At 45.4% G+C, this 24523-nt stretch overlaps 1 protein-coding gene across 2 annotated transcripts in view; it reads left to right on the top strand.

Annotated features, from left to right (window-relative positions):
- The window catches only part of LOC126457912 (bcl-2-related ovarian killer protein-like), a 178469-nt gene that overhangs the window by 129315 nt on the left and 24631 nt on the right, over window positions 1-24523 (top strand). For both annotated transcript variants that reach the window (XM_050094597.1, XM_050094598.1), the window contains 2 exons: window positions 5459-5678; window positions 22597-22758. In XM_050094597.1, coding sequence (XP_049950554.1) covers window positions 5459-5678; window positions 22597-22758 — 382 coding nt within the window. The remainder of the gene's footprint in view (window positions 1-5458; window positions 5679-22596; window positions 22759-24523) is intronic.

The raw sequence follows: 24523 nt of genomic DNA, 5'->3' as shown, positions 1-24523 counted from the left end.
GGTTCATTGGGGGGACAAATTTACTAACATATTTATTAAAAACACAAACCAATTTATTAAACACAGAAAATAATGGAAGACAATCCGAGCAGCTATCCCCGGAATTAATTAATTTCCAACAACACAACTGTTGGTAGACATTATGTAACTTTCAGAAATGACTGAATGAAATTAAAAGAATTACTTTTTGGGAACAGCATTAAGTTAAAAAAATTGATAGATGCTTAGCACAGAGGTCTAATCAGACCACAATTCTACAAAATTAGTCTGCATATTCCACATTACAAGTTTCAAAAAATTACAGGAAGTTGCTAACAGTCCTTTAACATCGTAAATACACTCTCGCATAACTGTTTGCAGATAATTAGAAGGGAGACCACTGGTTCCAAGGAAGCGAAATAACCTGACAACAGTAAATTCAAATTTTGATACAAATGGAGTAACAGAGCCAAGAAATTTCTCTTTCTTCGCTTAAGCGTGGGTGGCGATCGCCACTAGGGAGACGGACACTCTCAGTAAAGGTATTTATTGTACCAGTCCCCTGTAGCTGGACCCATAATACAAACGGCACATACATCAAGCTAACCTGTATCGTACGAACCACTTATTAACAGTTCGCAGTTACAACAAAAATAGACACCGTAAACACACTTGAAAAAGGCGAACGTCGCACATGAAGCACCTGATTCCAAAATAAACAACAAAATTTAATTATAGGTGCGTCCAAAACTAGTGAAACAGTTCGAGCACCACTAGTTCAGTTACACACATTCACAGAAACGTAACTTGAATGAGATCATTTAAAGTATAAGTGAATGAATATGTTTACATGCCACGATGGATAACCAGGACGGCGAGTTAAAATAGCGAATGCATGACTCAACATAATCATACACTTGGTAATCGGACGCTCACCATAATCTCTTGTGCGAGGGTCGTTCAATAAGAAACGCCCCTCACTTTTTTAAGAATCCATTAATATACATAAACAAACGTCCTCGTTGGTGTCCTTGTTGGTGCATCACATTTGGTGTTTGTTCTGTGAGCCGTTCTGGCAGATGGCAGAGCCGTAGTACAACGTCAAAATGGCGTTTACTTACGACTCACGTTACAAGCTGCGTGCTGTTATTGAATTCTTGGGTGCAGAAAAAGAAACCGTGGAGAACATCCATAAACGTTTGTGTGCAGTGTATGGCGATGCTGCAGCTGATAGGAGTACAGTTTGGCGATGGGTAAAGAAAGTTACAGCATCAGGAAATGCAGTAACAGAGCTCTATGATCAGCCACTCTCGGGACGTCCTGTTACAGCCACTGCTCCAGACATACTGAATCATGCGGATGCTATTATTCGTGCCGACTGGCGCATCACAACTCGACAGTTGGCTCTACAGTTGTCGGTCAGCATTGTAAGGGCGTCTGCAATGATCGAGACTCTCGGATATTCAAAGAGGTGCTTACGATGGGTTCCACGAATGCCCACAGCGGACCACAAGCTTCTAAGAGAGGCCATTTCGTCTGAATTGTTGGAGCGTTTTGAGACCGACGTAGAGGCCTTCTGTCACGGATCGTTACGGGGGACGAAAGCTGTGTGCGCCACTTTGAACCAGAAACAAAAAGGCAATCCGTGGAGTGGCATCATCCTCATTTACCACAAAAGAAGAAATTCAAGGCAACCCACTCTGACGAAAAAGTCATGGTGACAGTCTTCTGGGATTTTGATGGCGTCATTCTCGTGGATGTGATGCCAAGAGGGTCAACCATCAATTCAGAGGCATGCGTGAAGTCTCTGAATAAACTCAAGATCCATTTCCGATGTGTTCGATCGGATAAGAATCCAGCAGAAATCATGCTCCAACACGATAATGCACGTTCACACACAAGTCTGAGAACCCGGGAACACATCGCCAAATTGGGTTGGACATCATTGTCTCATCCACCCTACAGTCCAGACCTGGCACCCTCGGACTTCGCTCTCCTTGAGTCGCTTAAAGATTCTCTACGGGAAACACACTCTGAAGATTACGAGAGTGTCAGTCATGCAGTGAAAACATGGCTACGCCTACAGAACAAGAGTTTTTGCTAGCAGGGAATAAATGCTCATCCACAACGTATCGCCCAGAGTTACCTTTTTCAACGACCAATCTTCACGGTCCCAGCCGACACTCAATCCCGCCAAATCCGCAGTGACCAAAAACGCCCATCACTTTGAGAGCGCCTCCTGGCAGCGACAGCGCTTAAATGCTGGCCCACGGGACTGCCCTCTGGAAGCGACAAACCGCTGGAGAAGCTGTTGCGGCCAGAGAGGCTAATAACGAGCGGGAACTGTCGATACCAAAACGTGTCCGCACTGCAAAAACGTCTTTAAGGCGACAAAATTGCCATTATCAACGCCTCATTGAGTTTGAACCATGTCGTGTATTAGGACTACGAGAAGCTGGATGCTCCTTCTGTGCTACTGCAGAAAGGCTTGGCAGGAATGTGGCCATTTTACATGATTGCTGGCAGTGGCGGTCACGAGAATGTTTGGTCACAAGAAGACCAGACTCTGGATGGCCACATGGCACTACCGAAAGGGAAGACCATTGTGTTCGTTGTACGGTTCTGGCACATCATATTGCTTCTGCAGCAGCAATTTCGGCACCAGTTGCCACCACAATGACACAACGGACTGTTACAAATCTGTTACTTTAAGGACAGTTCCGAGCCATATCAAAATAGCCTACATTCCACTGACCCCAAACCACTGCCATTTGTGGCTTCAGTGGAGAGCTCATCCGAAGGGAGGGTGAAAGTCTGTTATGTTTTCTGATGAAAGCTGGTTCTGCCTCGGTGCCAGTGATGGCCATGTTTTGGTTTGGAGGAGGCCAACTTAGGGCCTGCTACCAAGCTGTCTGTGTGCTAGACATACCGTAACTACACCTGGAGTTATGGCATGGAGTGTGATTTCATGTGACAGCAGGAGCACTCTCGTGGTTATTCCTCACACCATGACTGTAGAGTGTACGTCTCTCTCGTGATTAAACTGCAGTCCCTCCACTACAGGTCAGGTGCGAACAATGCTTACTCAATTACACTATACACGTTGGTAGCTCCTCTAAGCATCCAAACTACCATGTCCTTTTTCCTACTAGCGAGATCCACCTCCCACAATAGATACCCAGGACTGGTGTCGCAATTGCATTTCGATTACAGTATCTCTGCTCTGAACTCCAACTTCCCCCACTGTCACCTCTTGTCAAGGAGGAATCGCATATGCTCCCACAACGTTTACACTGACCTCAGATTTGTCTCGATTTATCCTTTAGACCGAAAGATTCAGTTGATCCCATTGTGTTTCGCCACCTGTTCCTGGCTGTACTCGATGCATCTTCAGGTTCGGAAGTAATATACACTGACGGTTCGTCGGTCAATGGCCATACCAGTTTTGCATACACACATGCAACGTGCAGTGAACTACGCTCTTTGCTGAATGGATACAGCGTCTTCACTACTGAATTGGTGGACACCGAACGAGCCCTTAGCCATGCTCGTTCTTGCACTGGCAAGATGCTTCTAATCTGCAACGACTCCCTGAACAGCCTTCAGGTTATAGACCAGTGCTACACTCATCGCCCACTAGTCACGAGTACCCAGGAGCTTCTTTCTGATCTCTATCACGCTGGGCAGCCAGTTGTCTTTGTTTGGACCCCTGGAGACGTTGAGATCTCAGGGAATAGACATGCTGACCAACTGACAATGCTGCCTACCAGGATGCCGATTATGGAAATGGGGGTCTGAGAACGGGACATCCAGTCGACTCTATAGCACCAGTTGCTACGTGTCTGGAACTCAGAATGGTTCGCCCTGGGCTTCCCAAACGGTGATAAAGGAGACGATGACCACGTGGCAATTTTCCTTTGCGCTTCTCGAAGGGAATCCACTATACTTTGTTGGCTACACATTGACAACACTTGGATGACCCACAGTGACATTCTCAGAAGTGAGGACCCACCTTACAGGAGATGTGATGCCCCCCCCTGATGGCCCACATCCTACTAAACTGCCCAAATTTGACTGCTTTGCGGCGATCTCTTAACCTTCTTGGCACACTACCTCTGGTGCTAGCGGACGACGCCAACGCGGCCCAGTCTGGTTTACATTTCACCCAAGAAGGTGGTTTCTACTCGTATCTGTGATGTGGAGCGCTTTGGTACCATTGACAGCCTGAGGGGTTGGAGGGACACTCCTTACCTGCTCTGGCCGAGGGGTCCTATGGTGGCCCTTGCTGGATGGTCTGATCTGGTTGGTTTGGGGAAGGAGACCAGACAGTGAGGTCATCGGTCTCATCGGATTAGGGAAGGACGGGGAAGGAAGTTGGCCGTGCCCTTTGAAAGGAACCATCCCGGCATTTGCCTGGAGCGATTTAGGGAAATAACGGAAAACCTAAATCAGGATGGCCGGAAGCGGGATTGAACCGTCGTCCTCGCGGGTCTGATCTGGCCCCTACCCTTACACCTTTTTATTCCGTTGTTCTTTTATGTTTATCGTTTTTAATACTTCATCTTTCCTAAACTTTTATCATCTTGTCTGTGTTGCTCGTTTTCCTGGAGTAAGGGATAGTGAGGTGGTGCTGGTGGGATGCAGACGATGCGTCTCCCACTGTATATAATGCTCCGGGAATCTCCAACTGCATTCTGGACAAAGAGGCTCGCTCACCTTATCCCCTCTCACACCCCTCCTTCTCCTCGATTTTATTGCCATGTTATTGTATCTTGCTTACATTTAGGCTTCCGAGGATTTGCCTCTTGTATTCTTCTCTGAGGATTATTCCTGGTTTGGTACATACAGGATTAAAGAACTGATGACGTCGCACTTTGATCTCTTTAACTCCAACAACCAAACACCCATTCTGGTGATTCGACCCGTTGTGCTGCCATTCATGAACGTCATTCCAGGGGGTGTTTTCCAACAGGTTAGCGGCAGCACACATACCGCTGTTGCAGTCTTATTTAGTGTACAGAGAGTGGACGTGTTCCCTTGGCGTGCTCAGTCGCCAAATCTATCTCCAACCGAGCACATACGGGACATCAGGTGACAACTCCAGCGTCACCCACAAACAGCGTAAATCGTGCCTATCGTCCCTGTATTGACCGAGCATGCGCAACAGGCATGGTACCGCATCGCACAAACTGACACTTGGCACCTGTACAACACAATGCATGCACGTCTAAATTTTTGCTTTCAGCATTCTGACGGTTTGTTTCTTAATATACTGGCATTTCACATTTGCAACGGCTACCTTGCGCTTACATTAACCCGTGATCTCGCAATGTTACTTAAATATGATACCTAGACAGATGTACTCCCGAAATTTTACTACTCTACATTAACTACTTTTTGTGTTGCGATTTTTTTCCATCTGGTGTAATTACGTCGGCGACTTTTACGAGGTCCCTGAGCACGGTGTTACTGACGGCAGGTGCGGGCTGCAGCGGCTGCGCGGCTCGCCGGCGGCGGTGCGCGACGTGTTCCCCGAGCTGGCGAGCGTGGGCCGCGAGCTGGAGCGGCTGCACCCCAAGCTGTTCAGCGCGGTGGCGCGCCAGGCCAGCCCCTCGCCCGGCGGCGTGCTCGCCGGAGACAAGTCCGCCGGACTCATCCTCACCGCCGTCGCCCGCGAGCTCTTCAAGAACGCCGACCAGGTCGGCAGCCAGGCGCCGCTGTCCGCTCGCGCTTAAATAAGCCACAAACGACTACCATCCCGCTGTGAGCCCGTTATTTTACTTGAGGGGGGTAGGACGTCAAACGGGCCGACTTGGATCAGGAGAGGCACCACAGGACATTTTAATTTCCACTGTCTATACTTTTACAAATAAATTCATAAAACTTTAACAGCATAACCGGGAAGGATTCAGGATTCATACTCATAGCAGTAGAAGCTCAAACACGTAACAAAACACTTTTTTTTTACATGTGAAATTTCATCATTTTTTCACTTACTACTGGCTGAATTTGTTGCTATAGGTACACTTTTCTTCCTAAGTAAGAGAGATTCTTCGATGACTTTTGTACAGCATACAAACCATAGTTACAGGTGTATTAAACTCTAGAAGTTATTTAATTTATGAAAAAATGAATGAACTGTTACATTTTAAACTTCATGTTTAGAAAAAACTCAAGTTTTATACTTAATTATCTCAATTTTTTCCACAGTTTTTTAATAGATTTGGAAAATTCTAGAGTTTCATACACCAGTAACTACTGTTTGTTGTTGTGTTGGCAGAAGAGCCAACACCGTGTTACTAGAGGAGGCCGAAATGCACGCGTTTTAGCTCACGCAGGCTGGCGTGAAGAGGGAAGAACTATACTGACGTGAGGTCTGGAATATGACAAGGAATGCGAGTTCAGAAAGCGGAAGTAATCAGTTTCGCACTTAACTTTAATCCATTAATGATGAACGTCGCTCTTGACTGTACATGATTCACAATATTATCTGTTCAGAAGACATATAGTAACTGAATATGGCGCCTTGCTAGGTCGTAGCGAATGACGTAGCTGAAGGCTATGCTAAACTGTCGTTTCGGCAAGTGAGAGCGTATGTAGACAGTGAACCATCGCTAGCAAAGTCGGCTAGACCTGCCGTGTGGCAGCGCTCGGTCTGCAATCACTGATACGAGGTGGCGACACGCGGGTCCGATGTATGCTAACGGACCGCGGCCGATTTAAAGGCTACCACCTAGCAAGTGTGGTGTCTGGCGGTGACACCACACTTTGTATGCTATGAAAAATTCATCGAAGAATCTCTCTTACTTACGAAGAAAAGTGTACCTATAGCAACAAATGCAGCCAGTAATAAGTGAAAAAATTATGAAATTTCACATGTAAAAAATGGTATTTTGCTACTTTTTTGAACTTCCACTGCGATGAGTGTGAGTCCTCAATCCTTCCTGGTCATTGTGACAAAGTTTTATGAATTTATTTGTAAAAGTATAGACAGTAGAAATTAAAATGTCCTTTGGTGCGTTTCCTGCTCCAAATCGGCCCGTTTGACGTCCTACCCCCCCCCCCCCCCCTTAATAACGCTAGCAGGTATGGAACACAGGGAGCGAAACGTTGCCTACAACTCGTACAGAAACCAGACTGCAGTTACAAACAGTCGAAGGCTGTGGCAAGGAAACAGTAGTTAAGATGAGAATGTGACGTAGCTGTAGCCTATCCGGATAATATTAAATTTCTACATTGAGCAACTAGCAAACGAAACCGAGAAGAAACTGAGGACCATTTTCACAAAAGCCAACATCTACAGAAAATAAAGTTTTCAGGAAACACATTTTACTGGGTTACTTGAACAGTACATATAATTCTAGATACGTAATACAACAGTGGATAAAAATTTCTATCTGCTTTCAGTTGCAAATAAAACATATGCATAAATCATCATTTTCTTTCCAAAACTAAAGATCCACAGAGCGATTATTTTATAGCAGTAATGTTCTAGCATATTTCTGACTACTGAACAAATAATAATTTAGTAAAATGGTTCTTGAAGGTACTGCACCACATTATTCTCATCGCCACGTTCATCGCAACTTTTTTGCCCGAGAGCCAATGATGACATCGTGAAGCGGTACTTTGGGCCACATTTGTTACCGATCTTATTATTAACTGGTAACCTACATACATTAGCACGTTATCAGCCCCAATAGACTAGCTACAATAATGGTGCAATAAGTAGGCAGGCGATCCCCAGTACTGATCGTTAAAAGTAGGCACCATTCGGACCACTTCGTGTCGGCTCTTCTGTGTTTGAAGACTGTTTTCTGTTTCTGATTACTATGACCCACAGCGACTGAAAGTTGTAACATTGCAATTTCCTAGCGAAGTGTTGTGTTGCCCGTGTGAGCCGACGATGAATTTATTAATAACAGTAACATTAGGTAACGTAATACGATCACAAAATTAATGTTTACTAAATGTTCTGAAACTCATTTTAATTGATTCAACTGTGGGTTTGAAAGTCATTATACTTCTACTCATTGCGTTGTATGACAAAAGCTTTAATTTTATTTCATATTCCTTACTATGAATAAGTATCGCATTTGAAGATGATTCTCTCTGTAATCCGTAATCACGAATCCATGTAACTTCCGTGTCAAAATTTATACCGTAGCAACTAATCGGCAAGAGTCGCGCACGCCCGAGTGTTATAAGTACCGGAAGACAAAAAAAAAAAAAAAAAAAAAAACCGTTCCCTCTCTCATACCCTCCAACCCCGCAGTGACCGCACTATTTATCCCTCTGCCCCTGAGTTAAAGTGCTAAGTTTACAATTCTCATACACTTGTCTCTGTATTTTTGTCTGCTACTGAGCAGGAACGCTACACTCTTAAGAAGCTCGTAACGTAAGCTGACGTTTTCGGATTCAGCTGTTAGCTTCTTTAATTGTCAGCTTTTTTTCATATTGATATTCTTTCTATGTTTCATTACAGATCATTGTTTAATGTCCTGGAAAGTATCTATGTTAGTTTACTTCATTTCAGCACTGATCGGAGAGAAAAAGTATGTTGCTTAGAATTTGCAAATGGCGCCACATTTTTTTTATAAGTAAGAACTCTGGCTTCACACATTTCAAATGTTGAGCTTCTGTTCTATTATCCCATTAGCACTGGTCTTGAAACCATACAGATGGCAGTTCTTGCCCACAACACTGAAGCTACCACGGTGACTCAGAATCTCATGATAGCGCATTAGTATGGTTATGCTTTCAAATTTTCTCAGTTACTTTGTGATGGTATGAAATACTTTCTCAGGAGGCGAGTAACTGTGGCTCCTGGGAAGTAGTGAGCTATTTTGTCGAAAACAAACAATAAACGTCTACCACAGGCAATAGATGTTTACATTTGGCAAAACTCGTATTTTAGTTTGGAAAAATTTCTCAGTTTTACGTGCAATATTAAATAGGCAGATACAAAGCTTTGAAAAAATCCTTGTACTGCAATGGATTCGTCCAGCTTAGAAGTACACGAATTCACGTATAACACATCTTTGTAAATTTTGTAGTTGTTGAGAGAAAAAATAATAGCTCTGTGATTTTAGCCGATGACATTGTAATTATGATAGACATGCCAACCACTTGGAAGAGCAGTTGAACAGAATGTATAGCGTCTTGAAAAGAGATTATAAAATGAATATCAACAAAAGTAAAACGAGATAAGCAGAATTTGGTCGAATCAAATAGGACAGAGCTGAGGGAATTACATTAGGAACTGAGACACTAAATTTAGTAGATGAGTTTTGCCATTTAGGCAAGTAAGGTAATTGACGATGGTCGAAGTAAAGTGGATTCCAAATGCTGACTGGCAGTAGGAAGAAAAGCATTTCTGAAATCAGAATTCTGTTGACACTGAATACAAATGTGAGGGTTAGGAAGTCTTTTCTGGAGGTATTTGTCTGAAGAGTGGCCTTGTATACAAAAAAAAAGTACGCCAAAAAGAGTTCAGACAAGAAGAGAATAGAAGCTTTTGAAATGTGGTGCTACATAAGAATGCTGAAGATCAGGCTGGTAGTTCATATGACTGATGAACAGATACTGCGCAGAATTGTGAACAGAGAAATTAATGGCACAACTTCATTAAAAGATGAAATAGGACGCAGCCTTAGGCATAGAGAAATTGTCATTTTTGGTTATGTACAAATAGGATATGTTGCAACCGTCGTGGTGGCTCACCACAGGTTGATAACAGTAAGCAGGTTCAAATGGAGTACTTTGCGGTAATTACGCCGAGGTTCGCACTGGATAGACTAACAAGGAGAGCTTCATCACATCGCTGTTCGAACTGAAGACCACAGCAACAACAACCAGTGGCTTTCAAACCTCCTAGCAGATTCATGTGGCGCAGGTTCTGAGTGGGAGCGCAGTTTCTCTGGGGGTCGTGCAAGCGTGGGTTTTTAATCATTCTTTGTTTAATCAGGCAACAATTTACAGTCCTAAATTCAGTACAAATACAGTGAACCATGGCGCTCATCCTCGTACAGTGGTTAACTTCTCATAAGAAATGACAAATTAGAATAAGAACTATTCGCCCCACAGTATTGAAATAACCTGATCTCCAAACATACATTAAAAGTCTATCCTAAGATACTGGCATACATTACACAGAGTATTGCTTTTACCCACAAACGACCTTACGAGAGGGCACCAAAATAAAATAGCAACAAGAGCAACGGATCACCAGAATGATAAACAGTCGACTACTAACACCTCCGCTGTATCGAAGGCAGACAACAGAAAGGACAAGACAATCTACACAGATAGACAACCTATTATAAAATCGAAAATGAAAATACATGACCAAGGAAAATGTACACTGACTTGTCACTAATACACTCAGAGCGACCTCATCGTGTTTTCAAATACCATACAATAATGATACATTCAGGTAACACTACGGGCACTGAAATACAGAACTTATGGTACAATCAAATTCCTCACAATCTCACCGTGCTTCTTCACAAAACGCTATACTAGGCCAACTTCACCAATCCCAGCACACACCTCCAGACTGTATTTTGATCAGTCAAAACTCTGACAACTACCAATGCCCACTGACTCTAATAATGGCACACAACAAGCACACATCACTTCATGCTCTGCCCTCTATTACCATAACTGGAACCCTCCACCACTCATCCTCCTTTTCTGTGAGCTGCCATCATCTTCTGGACGCTGGAATGAAGACACTATCTTCTAACACATGCCCCATATTAACCGCGACAACCCACTGCTGCTGCTGCTGCTGCTTCCCTCTCGTTCCCGTAGCACACTGCGTCTCCATGGTGTAATTTTCTTAGTGGCCGTTAATGAACTGCCCTTCTTCTACAAAAGCAGCTCCTCGGGCCGGCCACACTGAAGTAAAAAAGTCCAAGCAGCACGCCATTCGAGGCGCCGGCACCGTTACATGACTTGCCAGCCTATCTTAGTCTCTGGTACTGCCTCGAGTCGATGTCGTCGCTTCCGCTCCATACCACAGACTCATTCTGTCCAGCCACGGCCTGCCGACATCCAACAACGTCGGCTGTGATACCAGTTCCCGGTCCCTGGCATGGCACAGCAGAGTTGTCAACCACTTCCGCACAGTGGGCATGGTGCTAGCATCCGGTTGATGTGGCCGTTTGAGCTCCGTGCTTCCAACTGTCAACCTTTATGTTGTGCTATGCCAGCGAGGTTGAAAGTGGTGCTCTCTCTGCCCTGCTGCCGAACACGCCGTCTGGCGAAAAGAGAGCGCCTGACCCGGACAGGCGCGTGGGAAGAGAAAAATGCCGTGAAATTTCCTGTTGTAACACTATCATGTTGGTTTAATGCAACCTATTAAATTTAACCGCGGCTGAAAGGTATTTTTTCTCGCATAAGGAATACAAAGTGTGACACTGTCACAGCAGAAGGGGAACGAATGTTCGAATGATCGTCTGCTACAATATGTACACGGGGACGCAACGTGTGATTTATACATGAAAGTCCAGAGCGTGCAGTCCCTTCTTCTCTTAATTGATTTGTAGCCAATTTGCTTACCTCGCGTCTTGGTTTCTTCTCTGTCGGTCACGAGCTCTAATGCTCGTGCAATAAACAGTGCCTAATAATGTGCAAGTGGGTGGGTGCAAATGCTTAAGCTTAATGAGAATCTTAAAATGTTAGGATGCCAGCTGGTGTTGTCCAATGCCAAATTAGTAAAAATATTCCTAGAGTCAGACACTATACTCATAATAAGATCCCCGGTCATTTAACGTTAGTTCCCGAGCACCGCAAGAGTCACAAAAATGCGCCACACGATCTTGGAATTCACATGAGATCCCACAAATTTTTTCCGAGGCAGCTTTGACATTTTATTCTGTCTTTACGCGAAGTTGCACTTCATACGTTAGTTCGCATTTTGCCACGTTGAAAACTGCTCGTATACTGCCTTGGATTAACACATCGCACAAATACGTCACGCGAGGCAGTTTTTCAACAAACTGCTCTGTCTTTACACGAGATCAGATTTTATACACGGATCCAAGTATTATCTCCTCGGAGACTGATCGTACATTAGTAGTGGGCTGTCTCAGCAGTTTGGCGCTTGCCATCTCAGGGCAGACTTGTGATTGGTCCATCCTTACCATCAGTAAGCACTGACACTATTTCTAATTATCACTTCGTGTTGAATTGAGTGATATTGAAAGTATTATTAACAATTTCTCTTTGCAAGTAAAGTCACCAGTATGGTTGGAGTTCCATATTAATAATCAAACAATAAAAATGAATAATAAAAGCTTTGCTTGTTGGCGCCCAGCGTGGTAGGTGAATCCCCACTTTCTCTCTGTTCCAGTACGACACGCCTCCTGCTCCCCCGGTCGTTCTCATACTATGTGACCACTTGACGCGTCGTTAGCTAGTCTGCTTTGTGCTCCCACCTAAGTGCTAGCTTCCCATAACAAAATATTCCTATACTGAATTAAAACATAACAACAAAAACGTAGTAAACGTTGACAGTGATGTGGCATAAACGCCACTGTGACACACTCCCCATAAAAGCTGTTTCAGGAGTACTAGCTTTTCTGCACTCGCGGTGTAACACAAACTATACTGGACGAACTAGAGCCATAAGGAAACGCTGCATTTCACAAAGTGCATTCAGAATAAGCCACTACCACGAATTGTTTCTTGCCACTTGTTGCTCAGTGTCAACTCCATTCCTTTTCTCCTGTGGCTGTGTACGAAAACAGAAAAACAGATGACTTTGAAAGCTGCTTGCTTTTATATTGCTAGTCCTTTCTATGAGACCCTGGAATGGATCGCCAACTAAAAGAGTAAGTAAATTTGGTGAATGTAAGCGACTACATGCATATGGCACAAAATTACGCTACTGGCCATCAAAATTGCTACACCAAGAAGAAATTCAGGTGATAAACGGGTATTCATTGGACAAATATATTATACTAGAACTGACATGTGATTACATTTTCATGCAATTTGGGTACATAGATCCTGAGAAATCAGTACCCAGAACAACCACTTCTGACCATAATAACGGCCTTGATACGCCTGGGCATTGAGTCAAATAGAGCTTGGATGGCGTGTACAGGCACAGCTGCCCGTGCAGCTTCAACACGATACCACAGTTCATCAAGAGTAGTGACTGGCGCATTGTGACGAGCCAATTGCTCGGCCATCATTGACCACACGTTTTCAATTGGTGAGAGATCTGGAGAATGTGCTGGCCAGGGCAGCAGTCGAACATTTTCTGTATCCAGAAAGGCCTGTACATGACCTGCAACATGCGGTCGTGCATTTTCCTGCTGAAATGTAGGGTTTCGCAGGGATCGAATGAAGGGTAGATCCACGGGTCGTAACACATCTGAAATGTAACGTCCGCTGTTCAAAGTGCCGTCAATGCGAACAAGAGGTGACTGAGACGTGTAACCAATGGCACCCCGTTCCATCACGCCGGGTGATACGCCAGTATGGCGATCACGAATACACGCTTCCAACGTGCGCTCACCGCGATGTCGCCAAACACTGATACGACCATCATGATGCTATAAACAGAACCTGGATTCATCCGAAAAAGTGACTTTTTGCCATTCGTGCACCCAGGTTCGTCGTTGAGTACACCATCGCAGGCGCTCCTGTCTGTGATGTAGCGTCAAGGGTAACCGCAGCCGTGGTCTCCGAGCTGATAGTCCATGCTGCTGCAAACGTCGTCCAACTGTTCGTGCAGATGGTTGTTGTCTTGCAAACGTCCCCATCTGTTGACTCAGGGATCGAGACGTGGCTGCACGATCCGTTACAGCCATGCGGATAAGATGCCTGTCATCTCGACTGCTAGTGATGCGAGGCCGTTGGGATCCAGCACGGCGTTCCGTATTACCCTCCTGAACCCACCGATTCCATATTCTGCTAACAGTCATTGGATCTCAACCAACGCGAGCAGCAATGTCGCTATACGATAAACCGCAAACGCGACAGGCTACAATCCGACCTTTATCAAAGTCGGAAACGTGATGGTACGCATTTCTCCTCCTTACACGAGGCATCACGGCAACGTTTCATGAGGCAACGCCGGTCAACTGCTGTTTGTGTATGAGAAATCGGTTGGAAACTTTTCTCATGTCAGCACGTTGCTAGGTGTCGCCACCGGCGCCAACCTTATGTGAATGCTCCGAAAAGCTTATCATTTGCATATCACAGCATCTTCTCCCTGTCGATTAAATTTCGCGTCTGTAACACGTCATCTTCGTGGTGTAACAATTTTAATGGCCGTTAGAGTAGATACTCGCTTCTTGGAGGCCAATTATTTTATTCGAAATCTTTCACTTACCGCAATAACATAATCATGACTATTGGTAAGGGCCATACTATCATGAATTGATTCAAAATGTAGTTATTATTCTATTTTGGACACTAAAATATAACTCAATAGTTTCGACTGCATCTCACCTGTGCAACAGCCTCTCCAAGCTGAAGATTACTTACCCACTTTTTAAAATATGCCTATGATGAAGATCAAGTCTGTATTATCAAAGCAAGAAAGATTACGACGAATACCGTGCGCTTGCGAAGCTTTCACCATGTCTTTTTAGATTCGACCCGCTGAGACGCGTCCCATCCTGCACATTATAACTTAATGGCAGGTGTACCCACCCCTCATTTGCAGAGCTTTTACTGGCATAGAGTTGGTGTGCTTCGTAGCAATCGTGATGATGTGAATGTAATCCTTTTCTAGGCCTGTAGTCAATACCACTGCAAAACAAGTGATCTGCTGCGTTTTTCTCTTAAAGTCAGCAGTCGCCTCCCTCCTGTGAAGGGTCAGAATAGCTTCCCCTGTGCCAGCGTACCGTCCGCACCTGCCTGGCAGACAATCTGCAGTGCTACTCATTTCCAAGTGCTCCTCTGCTTCTTACAACACAGTGCTTCACTATAAATAGTCATTTATCGTAATCTCACAAATTTTTTGCAAAGACTTAGACTGTGGAAATCCGACACTAATATTTCTAAAGTCTTATACAAGAGCGATCATAAAGTTTCTGAGGACGTTGCTGCAGCATAAACGCAACCTAGTGTTACGTCGGTGCTGGTGTAGAAGCACCGACATGTAGGCAAGGGGTTAGGTGGCATTCGTGTGTTTCCGAAGTGCGTGGGGTAAATGCGGAAACGTCAATTATGGCGACGTTATTTTTAAATGTGTCCAAGCAAGACCAATGTGCTGTTTTTCTTTTCTTGTCTGCTGAAGGACAAATCCATGGTACAATCCATGGGAGAACGAAGAGTGTATAGAGCAGCATGTCTGTCGAAAACCGCCGTTGTGGAATGGTGCGACACGGAGCGCTGCTGCTTCGTGATAAGGCACTTGCCCCTATCACAACGGTCGTAACGCAGGAGTTACGCCAACTCAAGTGAGAGGCGCCCGAGCATCCGCCCTATAGCCCTAATCTCTCCCCCATGCGATTATCACGCCTTCCGTCTATTGGAAGGGTCAACGACTCCTGTCGCGTGAGGATGTGCAGCAGGCAGTTACGGATTTCTTCACGCAGTAGGGCGCTGTGTTTTACCAGACGGGGATTTTCAGCCTGTTGCGTCAGCGGAGTGAATTTACGAGGCGTCTTTTTTTAAGTAAGTACCGTTTTGAAATTAAAAAAGACGTGCTAAGATATCTCGATAATTTTATTTTTACATGAAAGCCTGTACCTTAATCTCCTTTTCTCCATAATTTCCTTTAATATTGAGGCCCTTGTCATAACGTTGTACCAGTTTTTGAATACCCTCCTCATAGAAATCTGCAGCCTGACTTGTTAACCACTGCATCACCACTGTTTTGACTTCGTCATCGTCTTGAAGTCACTGACCGCCCAGGTGTTTCTTCAAGTGCAGGAACAGATGGTAGTCACTAGGCGCAAGATCGGGGCTGTACGGAGGATGATCTAGATTCTAGAGTTTCCCATCGAAAAGATGTGATAAGATCTTTGCTCTGATTCGCCACATGCGGACGGGGATTGTCTTGAAGCAAAACGATGCCCTTGCTCAACTTCCATGGACTGTTGCTTTGATTCTGGTGTGACGTAGGCCACCCTTGTTTCATCGCCCTTAACAATTTGGCTTAAGAAATCATCACCGTCGTTGTGGTACCGCTCAAGAAAAGCCAATGCACTGTCTAAACGTTTGGTTTTGTGCACATCCGTCAACATTTTCGGTACCCAACGTGCGTACAATTTTCGGTAATTCAAGTGCTCGGTCACAATGCCATACAAAGCACTACCAGAAACAGGAAAGTCATCACACTAGGAGGATATCTGTTTTCTCTCACCGTGTTGTCCACTTCCTGCATCAAACTTTCATCAACGACCGAAGGACGCCCACTCCGTTGTTCATCATGCACATTTGTGCCACCATCTTAAAATGCTCTCACACACTTTCTTAATATTCCATCACTCATAATCTTTTCCCCGTAAACTGCACAGATCTCACGATGAATATCGATCGCTTTTAGGTCTTTAGCACTAAGAAATCTTATAACAGTCCGTACTTCACAGTCGGGGGCTCACGATTATCGGAAGCATCTTAAACACTCAGTACACAACGTAAACAAGGAAGAATCAGACTGTAATGGCGTCAGTGCGTAGATTAGGGTACAGGCATCCATGTAAAAACAAAATTATCGAGATATCTTATCACGTCTTTTTTTAATTTCAAAACGGTACTTACTTAAAAGAACACGCCTCGTACTTCATTGCATACCGATTCTGGACTGCAAGGCTTTCGAACGGAAGTTTTATGATCTCCCCCTTATGCCTTAACTCTCTGAAATCTTTTATTGCAACAACGCCGAAAAAACAATCTAATTTACAGAATACGCTAATTCAAGAAGCGGAACATAGATCGATTTAAGTTTTAATTTATTATTTTTTTCAAGAGCGTACAGATGCTTTCAATATTTTCTTCCATTGCGTTAGATTATTGTTTCATAATCCCAAGAGAAGAAACACTCATGTTGTAAATACATCAAAACAGTCAAGAAAACTTAATTTCAATTTATTTTTAAAATTCTCTTAGCAGATATAATCCGCTCAGGAAGCATTGGTCCTGCTGTTATTGTTGTGAAAACTGTGGAACGTCCAATTGCATATTGTTTATGACTTCAAAGCCGCTTGGATTATCTCTTTGCTCATCAGTCACCAGCACAGTCTTGTCTCAGTTCTAGAGTTTTGTACTAACTAGTAAGATCAGACAGCGGCGGATCGATTTAAATCACCTTTGCCACTTCTCCTTTACTATTTCTTGTCCAGCTGCTGCTGCTACTGCAGCTACGTCGTATTTTCCTGTCTTAGGCAGCGTCGATGTTTGTGGCAAGTTTCTTCCATTTAATCCGGCCCTGTGTCTCACCCAGCATCAGCTTTTTTCTTCTTCCAGTCGTCCCGTACATAATAGATTTACACCTTCTTTGGCTTTTCTCTTTCCCCGGAGCCCTCTACTGCCATACCTGTCATCCTTCTCGGAATGTGAACCTTTTCGCTTCTAATGGCATACTCGTATCTAGTCTTGCTTGCACTACTGCCAACAGTGGACTGCTGGTGAAAACTTCAAAGAACACACAAAAACAATTGTTTTGGAAATTGTGTAGCTTTTACAGTAATATTATAGATCCAGAATTTATCTATTCTGTTGGGTATTAAAACTGCAACACCATGAAGGTGACACGTAAGAAGAAGTCAGATTGGCATGGAACGTACAATATCCTTAGGTATGGAAATGATGAGCATTTCAACACAGGTACAGAAAGTACGTTGGAATAACGCCACTTTCATTCCATGTGTGACAAATGATTACACAGCAGGTTTCTCATATAGTGATTATATTTGAATGTCGGCTGCTTGTGACAGGATGGTGTTACGCTTCTTGTAATGAATACACCAGCGGCAGGATTGTGGTTAATCGAGACTGTAGTTTAACATTGAGAAACATTGCTGCCTGCATAACACGATTCCATGACTCTCCTGCAACTACGGAATTAGTGGATAAAGTACGTCCATAATCAACGCCATTGGGGATCTCAACGACCCCTCGCGATTTTCGCCTGATATGACTGATATATATATATATTCTTCGCTCGGTTGAGCAGGACCGTACACTGCATCACATATCTTGAGCCAGGAATTGGACATGCACATAAGCACGTAGGCGTCTCTATAGCCATCCATAATTGAGAAAGTGCTATCGATGCAGGATTTTGAGCACGAACTGACCTCTCGATTATGTCCCATAAATGTTCGACATGATTCATGTCGGCCGATGTGGGTGGCCAAATCATTCGCTCGAATTCAAGCAATTGTGACCCAGTGACGTCGTTACATGGTAACATGAAGTCCATGAATGCAAATAGTCACCAAGTAGCCGAAAATAACAATTTCTAGTCAATGATCGGTTCAGTTGGACCACAGGACCCAGTCTATTCCATGTAAACACACCCCACGCCATTATGAAGCCATCATCAGTTTGCACGGTGCTTTGTTGATCAGTTGTGTCCACGGCTTATTGGGGTCTGCGCCACACTCGAACCCTAACACCAGCTCTTACCAACCGAAATCGCGGCTCACCTGAACAGGTCACGGTTTTCCAGTCGTCTAGAGTCCAACCGATATGGTCATGAGCTCAGGAGAGGCGCTGCAGGGGGTGTCGTGCTACTAGCAAAAATGCACTCGCGTCGGTCGCCTGTTGCCATAGCCCATTAACGACAGATTTAACCGCACTGTCCTAACGGATACGTCCATCGCAAGTCCCACATTGATTTCTGCAACGTAGAGTTGCTTGCCTGTTAGCACTGACAACTCTACACAAACGCGCGGCTGCTCTCGGTCGTTAAGTGAAGGCCGTCAGCCACTACGTTCTCCGTGGTAAGAGGTAATTCCTGAAAGTTGGTGTTCTCGGCACATTCAAGACACTGTGGATCTCGGAGCACTGAATTCCCACTACCGTTCCGCGTTCAAAATCTGTTAATTCCCATTTTGTGGCCGTAATCACATCGCAATCCTTTTCACACGAATCATCTACTTACAAATTACAGCTCCTCCAAAGCACTTCCGGCCGCCAGTATTACGACCTGAGCTGGCTCGCGTTGTAATCAGGAAACAGAGTGACAAGTGAGGCTGAGTAGTCCGGTGCAGGCTCGGAGGTGATACAGCGTTGCTCGCAAATACCTTCACTGGTCGAACAAAGTTTAGCGAGTGCACGTTCGAAGATGTCAGTGATACAGCTTTATCTGTACATATGTTCACTGATCGAGCAATGTTTACAAAGGTTTAGTTACTTCAAAGATGCTGGTTCCGGTCGAGCGCGGAGCGCACGTGCGTGATCGAATGCTAACACACAGCACGTCGTGACAGCACTGCCGCAGGTCGGTGCCCGGATGCACGCAAACCTGGAGATGGTGGTGGGCGAGATGGGCGCAGCGCTCCGGGCCTTCTACGGTGGCCCGGGTCGGCTACCACCTCAACGCTGTCGACGATCGCCCCGTCTTGTGCTCAGGTGGCAATAGCCGACTGTGTTCCAAGACGCCGGTTGTCGTGCAGAGAGGCCCTGGCTCGACCAAGACTGCAGCAGATGTTCACCGGTGGGCCAGGAGCCTGCGCGTACACGCCTCGACAGCTCGGAGCGAAGATGGTAGCTTGTAGATCTTCCTCGATGATCCAGTAGTGGAGGTGGGCTGACCGCTCACCAGTCTTCTCATACGCGATGACCCATTAGGCAGGAGTGGCAGACAGTGGCTGTGGTATGCATAGGGTCTGCCTGCCCCGGTGTTGAAGTCACCAAGCAGGTAGCAGAATGACCATCGTCGGACAGGTCGTCGTGGTTTCTGTGAACCTCTGTGGTTGCTTGACATAGACTGAATGGTAACACGACCGAATGTGTTCTTGTGCTCCGAGAACTGCATCATTTACAGGAGCGAGTCCCCACCCATGACACGGCGGCTCTGAATACTATTTGTGAGTATATTTGTCCCCATTTATCGGACCCATTGCCTCTCTATGGTAATGATTCCGCGTCATTGAGCTCGATCTTTCTGTCGACATTTGACTTTGTAGCGGTGTTCGGATGCGAAGTTAAATAGTGTTACCTCACACTAGCTTGCTAAGTAGTCTAGAGGTGTTTGCATTTCTTCCTATCCTGCCCACTATGTCTTTTGCATTGGCGGTGTGCCGTATTGACAAAATGTCTGGCACATCAGTTCAGCTCCAACCCACTCCGTTCCCAGCTCGCTGATGGAACATTTATGAAACTTTTAATCCTGCACAATAAAATTGTTCTGCTGTGCACCAATATGTTACAAAAATGCGGGAAACACGCATAATCCAAAGGCGATGCTTACACATGCAATTTTTCAGGCAGTCAAAGTTTATCGATAAAGCTACAGCCATGTGACTACAGCACTGCGTAGTTGACGTTAATTCTTAATAACACATAATGAACTTTGATACTAATTACAGCCCTTACTACACTCATTCTCATTAATTAAGGATAATGTTCACACATGGTGAAACAACGCTCTGATGGGCGGTTTGCGGGTTTAAATCACCTTGGGGTATGACCATGCGGTGCATTTGACCTGCGGTCGTCGCACGGTGGCGCTGGCAGCAGTCCACATACACTGAGGTGTGTTTGTGCTTGTCAGAGTATGGTACAGCGAGTAAGTGTGCAGACGTTTACAGACGTGCTAATGGTGACTGTGTGTTGAAAACGGCTCAAAGAACACATATTGATGACGTTGTGAGGAGTAGAATACTACGCCGACTGGAGGCTGGTCAAACACAGCAGGTCGTAGCACAGGCACTCCGTGTGCCACAAAGTCTTATCTCAAGATTATGGCAACGATTACAGCAGACAAGAAACGTGTCCAGGCGCTACAGTACGGGACGTCCACAATGTACAACACCACAAGAAGACCGATATCTCACCATCGCAGACGGCCACAGAGTACTGCACGTAGCCTTGTTTGGGACCTTACCACACCCACTGGAACAGTTGTCTCTAGACACACAGTCTACAGACGACTGAACAGACATGGTTTATTCGACCGGAGACCTGCAAGGTGCATTCCACTGACCCCTGGTCACAGGAGAGCCCCTAAAGCCTGGTGTCAAGAACACAGTACGTGGTCATTGGAACAGTAGTCCCAGGTTATGTTCACAGACGAGTCCAGATATAGTCTGAACAATGATTCTCGCCGCGTTTTCACCTGGCGTGAACCCGGAACCAGATACCAACCCCTTAATGTCCTGGAAAGGGACCTGTATGGAGGTCGTGGTTTAATGATGTGGAGTGAAATTATGATTGGTGCACGTACACTCCAGCATGTCTTTGACAGAGGAACTGTAACAGGTCAGGTGTATCGGGACGTCATTTTGCACCAGTATGTCCGCCTTTTCAGGGCTGCAGTGGGTCCCGCCTTCTTCCTGGTGGATGATAATGCACGGCCCCACCGAGATGCCATCGTGGAGGAGTACCTTGAAACAGGTGAATGGAGTGGCCTGCCTGTTCTCCAGACCTAAACCCCGTCGAGCACGTGTGAGATGCTCTCGGTCGATGTATCGCTGCATGTCTTCAAACCCCTACGACACTTTAGGAGCTCCGACAGGCTCTGGTGCAGGAATGGGAGGCTGTACCCCAGCAGCTGCTCGACCACCTGACCCAGAGTATGCCAACCCATTGTGCGGCCTGTGCACGTGTGCATGGTGATCATATCCCATATTGATGTTGGGGTAAATGCGCAGGAAACAGTGGCGTTTTGTAGCACATGTGTTTCGGGACGGTTTTCTCAACTTATCACCAATACCGTGGACTTACAGATCTGTGTCGTGTGTGTTCCCTATGTGCATATGCTATCAGCGCCAAGTTTTGTGTAGTACCAAGTTGTGTGGCACCGCATTCTGCAATTATCCTTAATTTATGAGCATGAGTGTAGTATAATCAGTTATTCATTACTGTTACATAGGTGCTTCGAGGTATTATAAAATCTCCTTTTTTATTTTTTGTTATATGCCATTCCTAAAAGTTATTTCTACACTCATTGTCACTATGCAAATCATAGAGTGGCCCATCGCTGCCTCTCGCCACTGAAGTAAAAGTTAGTCCACATATTCGACTAAAAACCAAACCCACATAAATCCGTAAACTGTTGAAATTGTTTACAATATTGTAAACTACTAAAATTATTTGTTTACATTCGCTATTGCCATGTAAAAATAGTCATTTTAGTAATACTCTTTCGAAATGGTTTCACGAAAGTCTCAGAAAAGTCATGTTATTCGTCATCCTTCCTGGTGTTGCAATTTTAATGTGCAGCAGTGTCGTTCTGTGTACTTCATTTTGATGTAATCATTGTACAGAGATCTATGTGCAGCAAGATTGTACAATGAACACGATTTCTGTAGTACTGTCTGGAATATCAGAAAACCGAGGGCGCAGATAAATTTATGTAAGTCGCTACTGATATGATAGACTTATAATTTCTGAAGCGCCACTGTTTCTGGCCTTGCTTGTGAGAGACTTTTGCTCCAGAACGCAGACATGAGCGGCGCGCTTGTACGTGTGTGGCAGGTGACGTGGGCCAAGGTGGTGTCGCTGTTCGCCGTGGCGGGCGGGCTGGCGGTGGACTGCGTGCGCCAGAACCACGCCGACTACATGCAGGGCCTCACCGAGGCCATGGCCGACGTGCTCGAGGAGGAGCTCGCGCCCTGGATCGCCAGCAACGGCGGATGGGTACGTTCTCTTACGCTGCCCGCTAATTCTCTATTCAGTGTACGAGGGGAGTTCAATAAGTAGCGCAGTGCAATTTTTCCTCGGCCAGTTTCACTTCAAAAAATACGGAATTTGTTGTAGGACAACGTGGATACTCCCGCTTCAGTCCCTATAGTTTCAAGAGGTTCCGATAGGTGACGGCTTCGAAGCCTTCGAAATAGCGTCTGTAACGTAGGTGCGTTCCAAGCAGAGAGCTGTCATTCAGCTTCTTTTGGCGGAAATCTATAGTACTGCTTATATTCATAGGCGCTTGAAGAATATCTACGGAGACCTGACAGTGAACAAAGACAAGGTGATTCATTGGGCGAGGTGTCATCACCGCGACGAGGTCGCAAAAACCTATCCATCCTTCCGCATTCTGCACACAGCTGTGACTCCTGCAAAGCTGAAACGTGCGGACAGTCTCATTCGAGGTGATCGACGGATCACAATCAAACAACTCGCTGCACAACTGGAGTGACACACTCGTCCACCAGCTGGGTTACTCGCCGTCTACCAGAAGACCATAGAGGCTTGAAGGACCATTTGCGCGGAATTGCTCACGCATTAAGAGGCTAATCATGATAGTTTTTGTCGAACATCGTCACAAGTGATGAAGCACGGGTTCGGTAGTTCGACCAGGAAACAAAACGTCAGTCCACGTAGTGGCGCCACAGCAGTTCAAAGCCGCAACCCGAGCCGGTAAGGTTATGACGACGGACTTCTGGGACTCTCACAAGATTATTGTGTTTGATGTCCTCCCTCGGGATCTAACGATCAACTCTGAAGCGTTTTGTGCTACCCTCAGGAAATTGAAGAAACGACTTCAGCGTTTTCGTCGCCACAAAAATGCAAACGAACTGCTTCTTCTCCTTGACAAAGCAGGGCCTCCCACAAGTCTGCGCACCCGAGAGGAAGCTCACAAAGCTTCGGTGGGCGTTAACAGAAAATTAAAAGTCGTATGGGATGGTGTGAAGCTGGAGCACTGTCATAATCCAAAATATATGGGGGTCATGTTGGACAGTGCACTGACATTTAGGAAGCATTGAATATTACGAAACAAAAAATATCCGCCACCAATGACATCATCAGAAAGCTCACAAGTAGCGGGTAGGGTGCCCAACCGACTGTACTCAGAGCATTGGCATTTGCACTATGTTACTCTGCTGCTGAATACGCCTGCCCTGTTTGGTACAGTTCTGATCATGCCAGGCATGTAGATGTTGCTCTCAACGAGATATGCAGAATAACATCAGGATGCTTGAGAGCAACCCCTACCTACAAACTCTACAGCCTGGCGGCGATAGCCCCATTAGATATAAAACGGGAACTAGCCGCGAACACAGAGAGAAGCAAATTGGAAGTAAACGCTGCTCACTCGGTACGTGGATACCAACCTCCCCCACGCAGCCTGAAATGTAGGAAAAGCTTTCTAAAACTTTCTGTCAAGGACGCCACCGTAAATGGCACGAAAAAACCTGTGGGCAACTAGAAACGCAGATATCGCACCAAGGATCTTAGCTTCGGAGGCCCTCTCCCCAGACGAAAACCTGCAACGGAAAACATGGAAGTCTCTCAACAGACTAAAAAGTGATGTGGGTAGAACAAAGGATAATATTTCCAAATAGAACTATATTGGGGAACCATCAAGTTTATGCGAATGCGGAGCACAACAAACCACCAAGCACCTGTACAGCTGTCTTCAGTGCCCAGTTTCCTGCACGTTGGAGGTTCTTTCGTGAGCCAG

This window comes from Schistocerca serialis, chromosome 2, assembly GCF_023864345.2.
Source record: "Schistocerca serialis cubense isolate TAMUIC-IGC-003099 chromosome 2, iqSchSeri2.2, whole genome shotgun sequence".
Classification (NCBI taxonomy): Eukaryota; Metazoa; Arthropoda; class Insecta; order Orthoptera; family Acrididae; genus Schistocerca; species Schistocerca serialis.
Note: the sequence above shows the minus strand (reverse complement) of the source record. Positions and strands in the feature narration are given on the sequence as shown.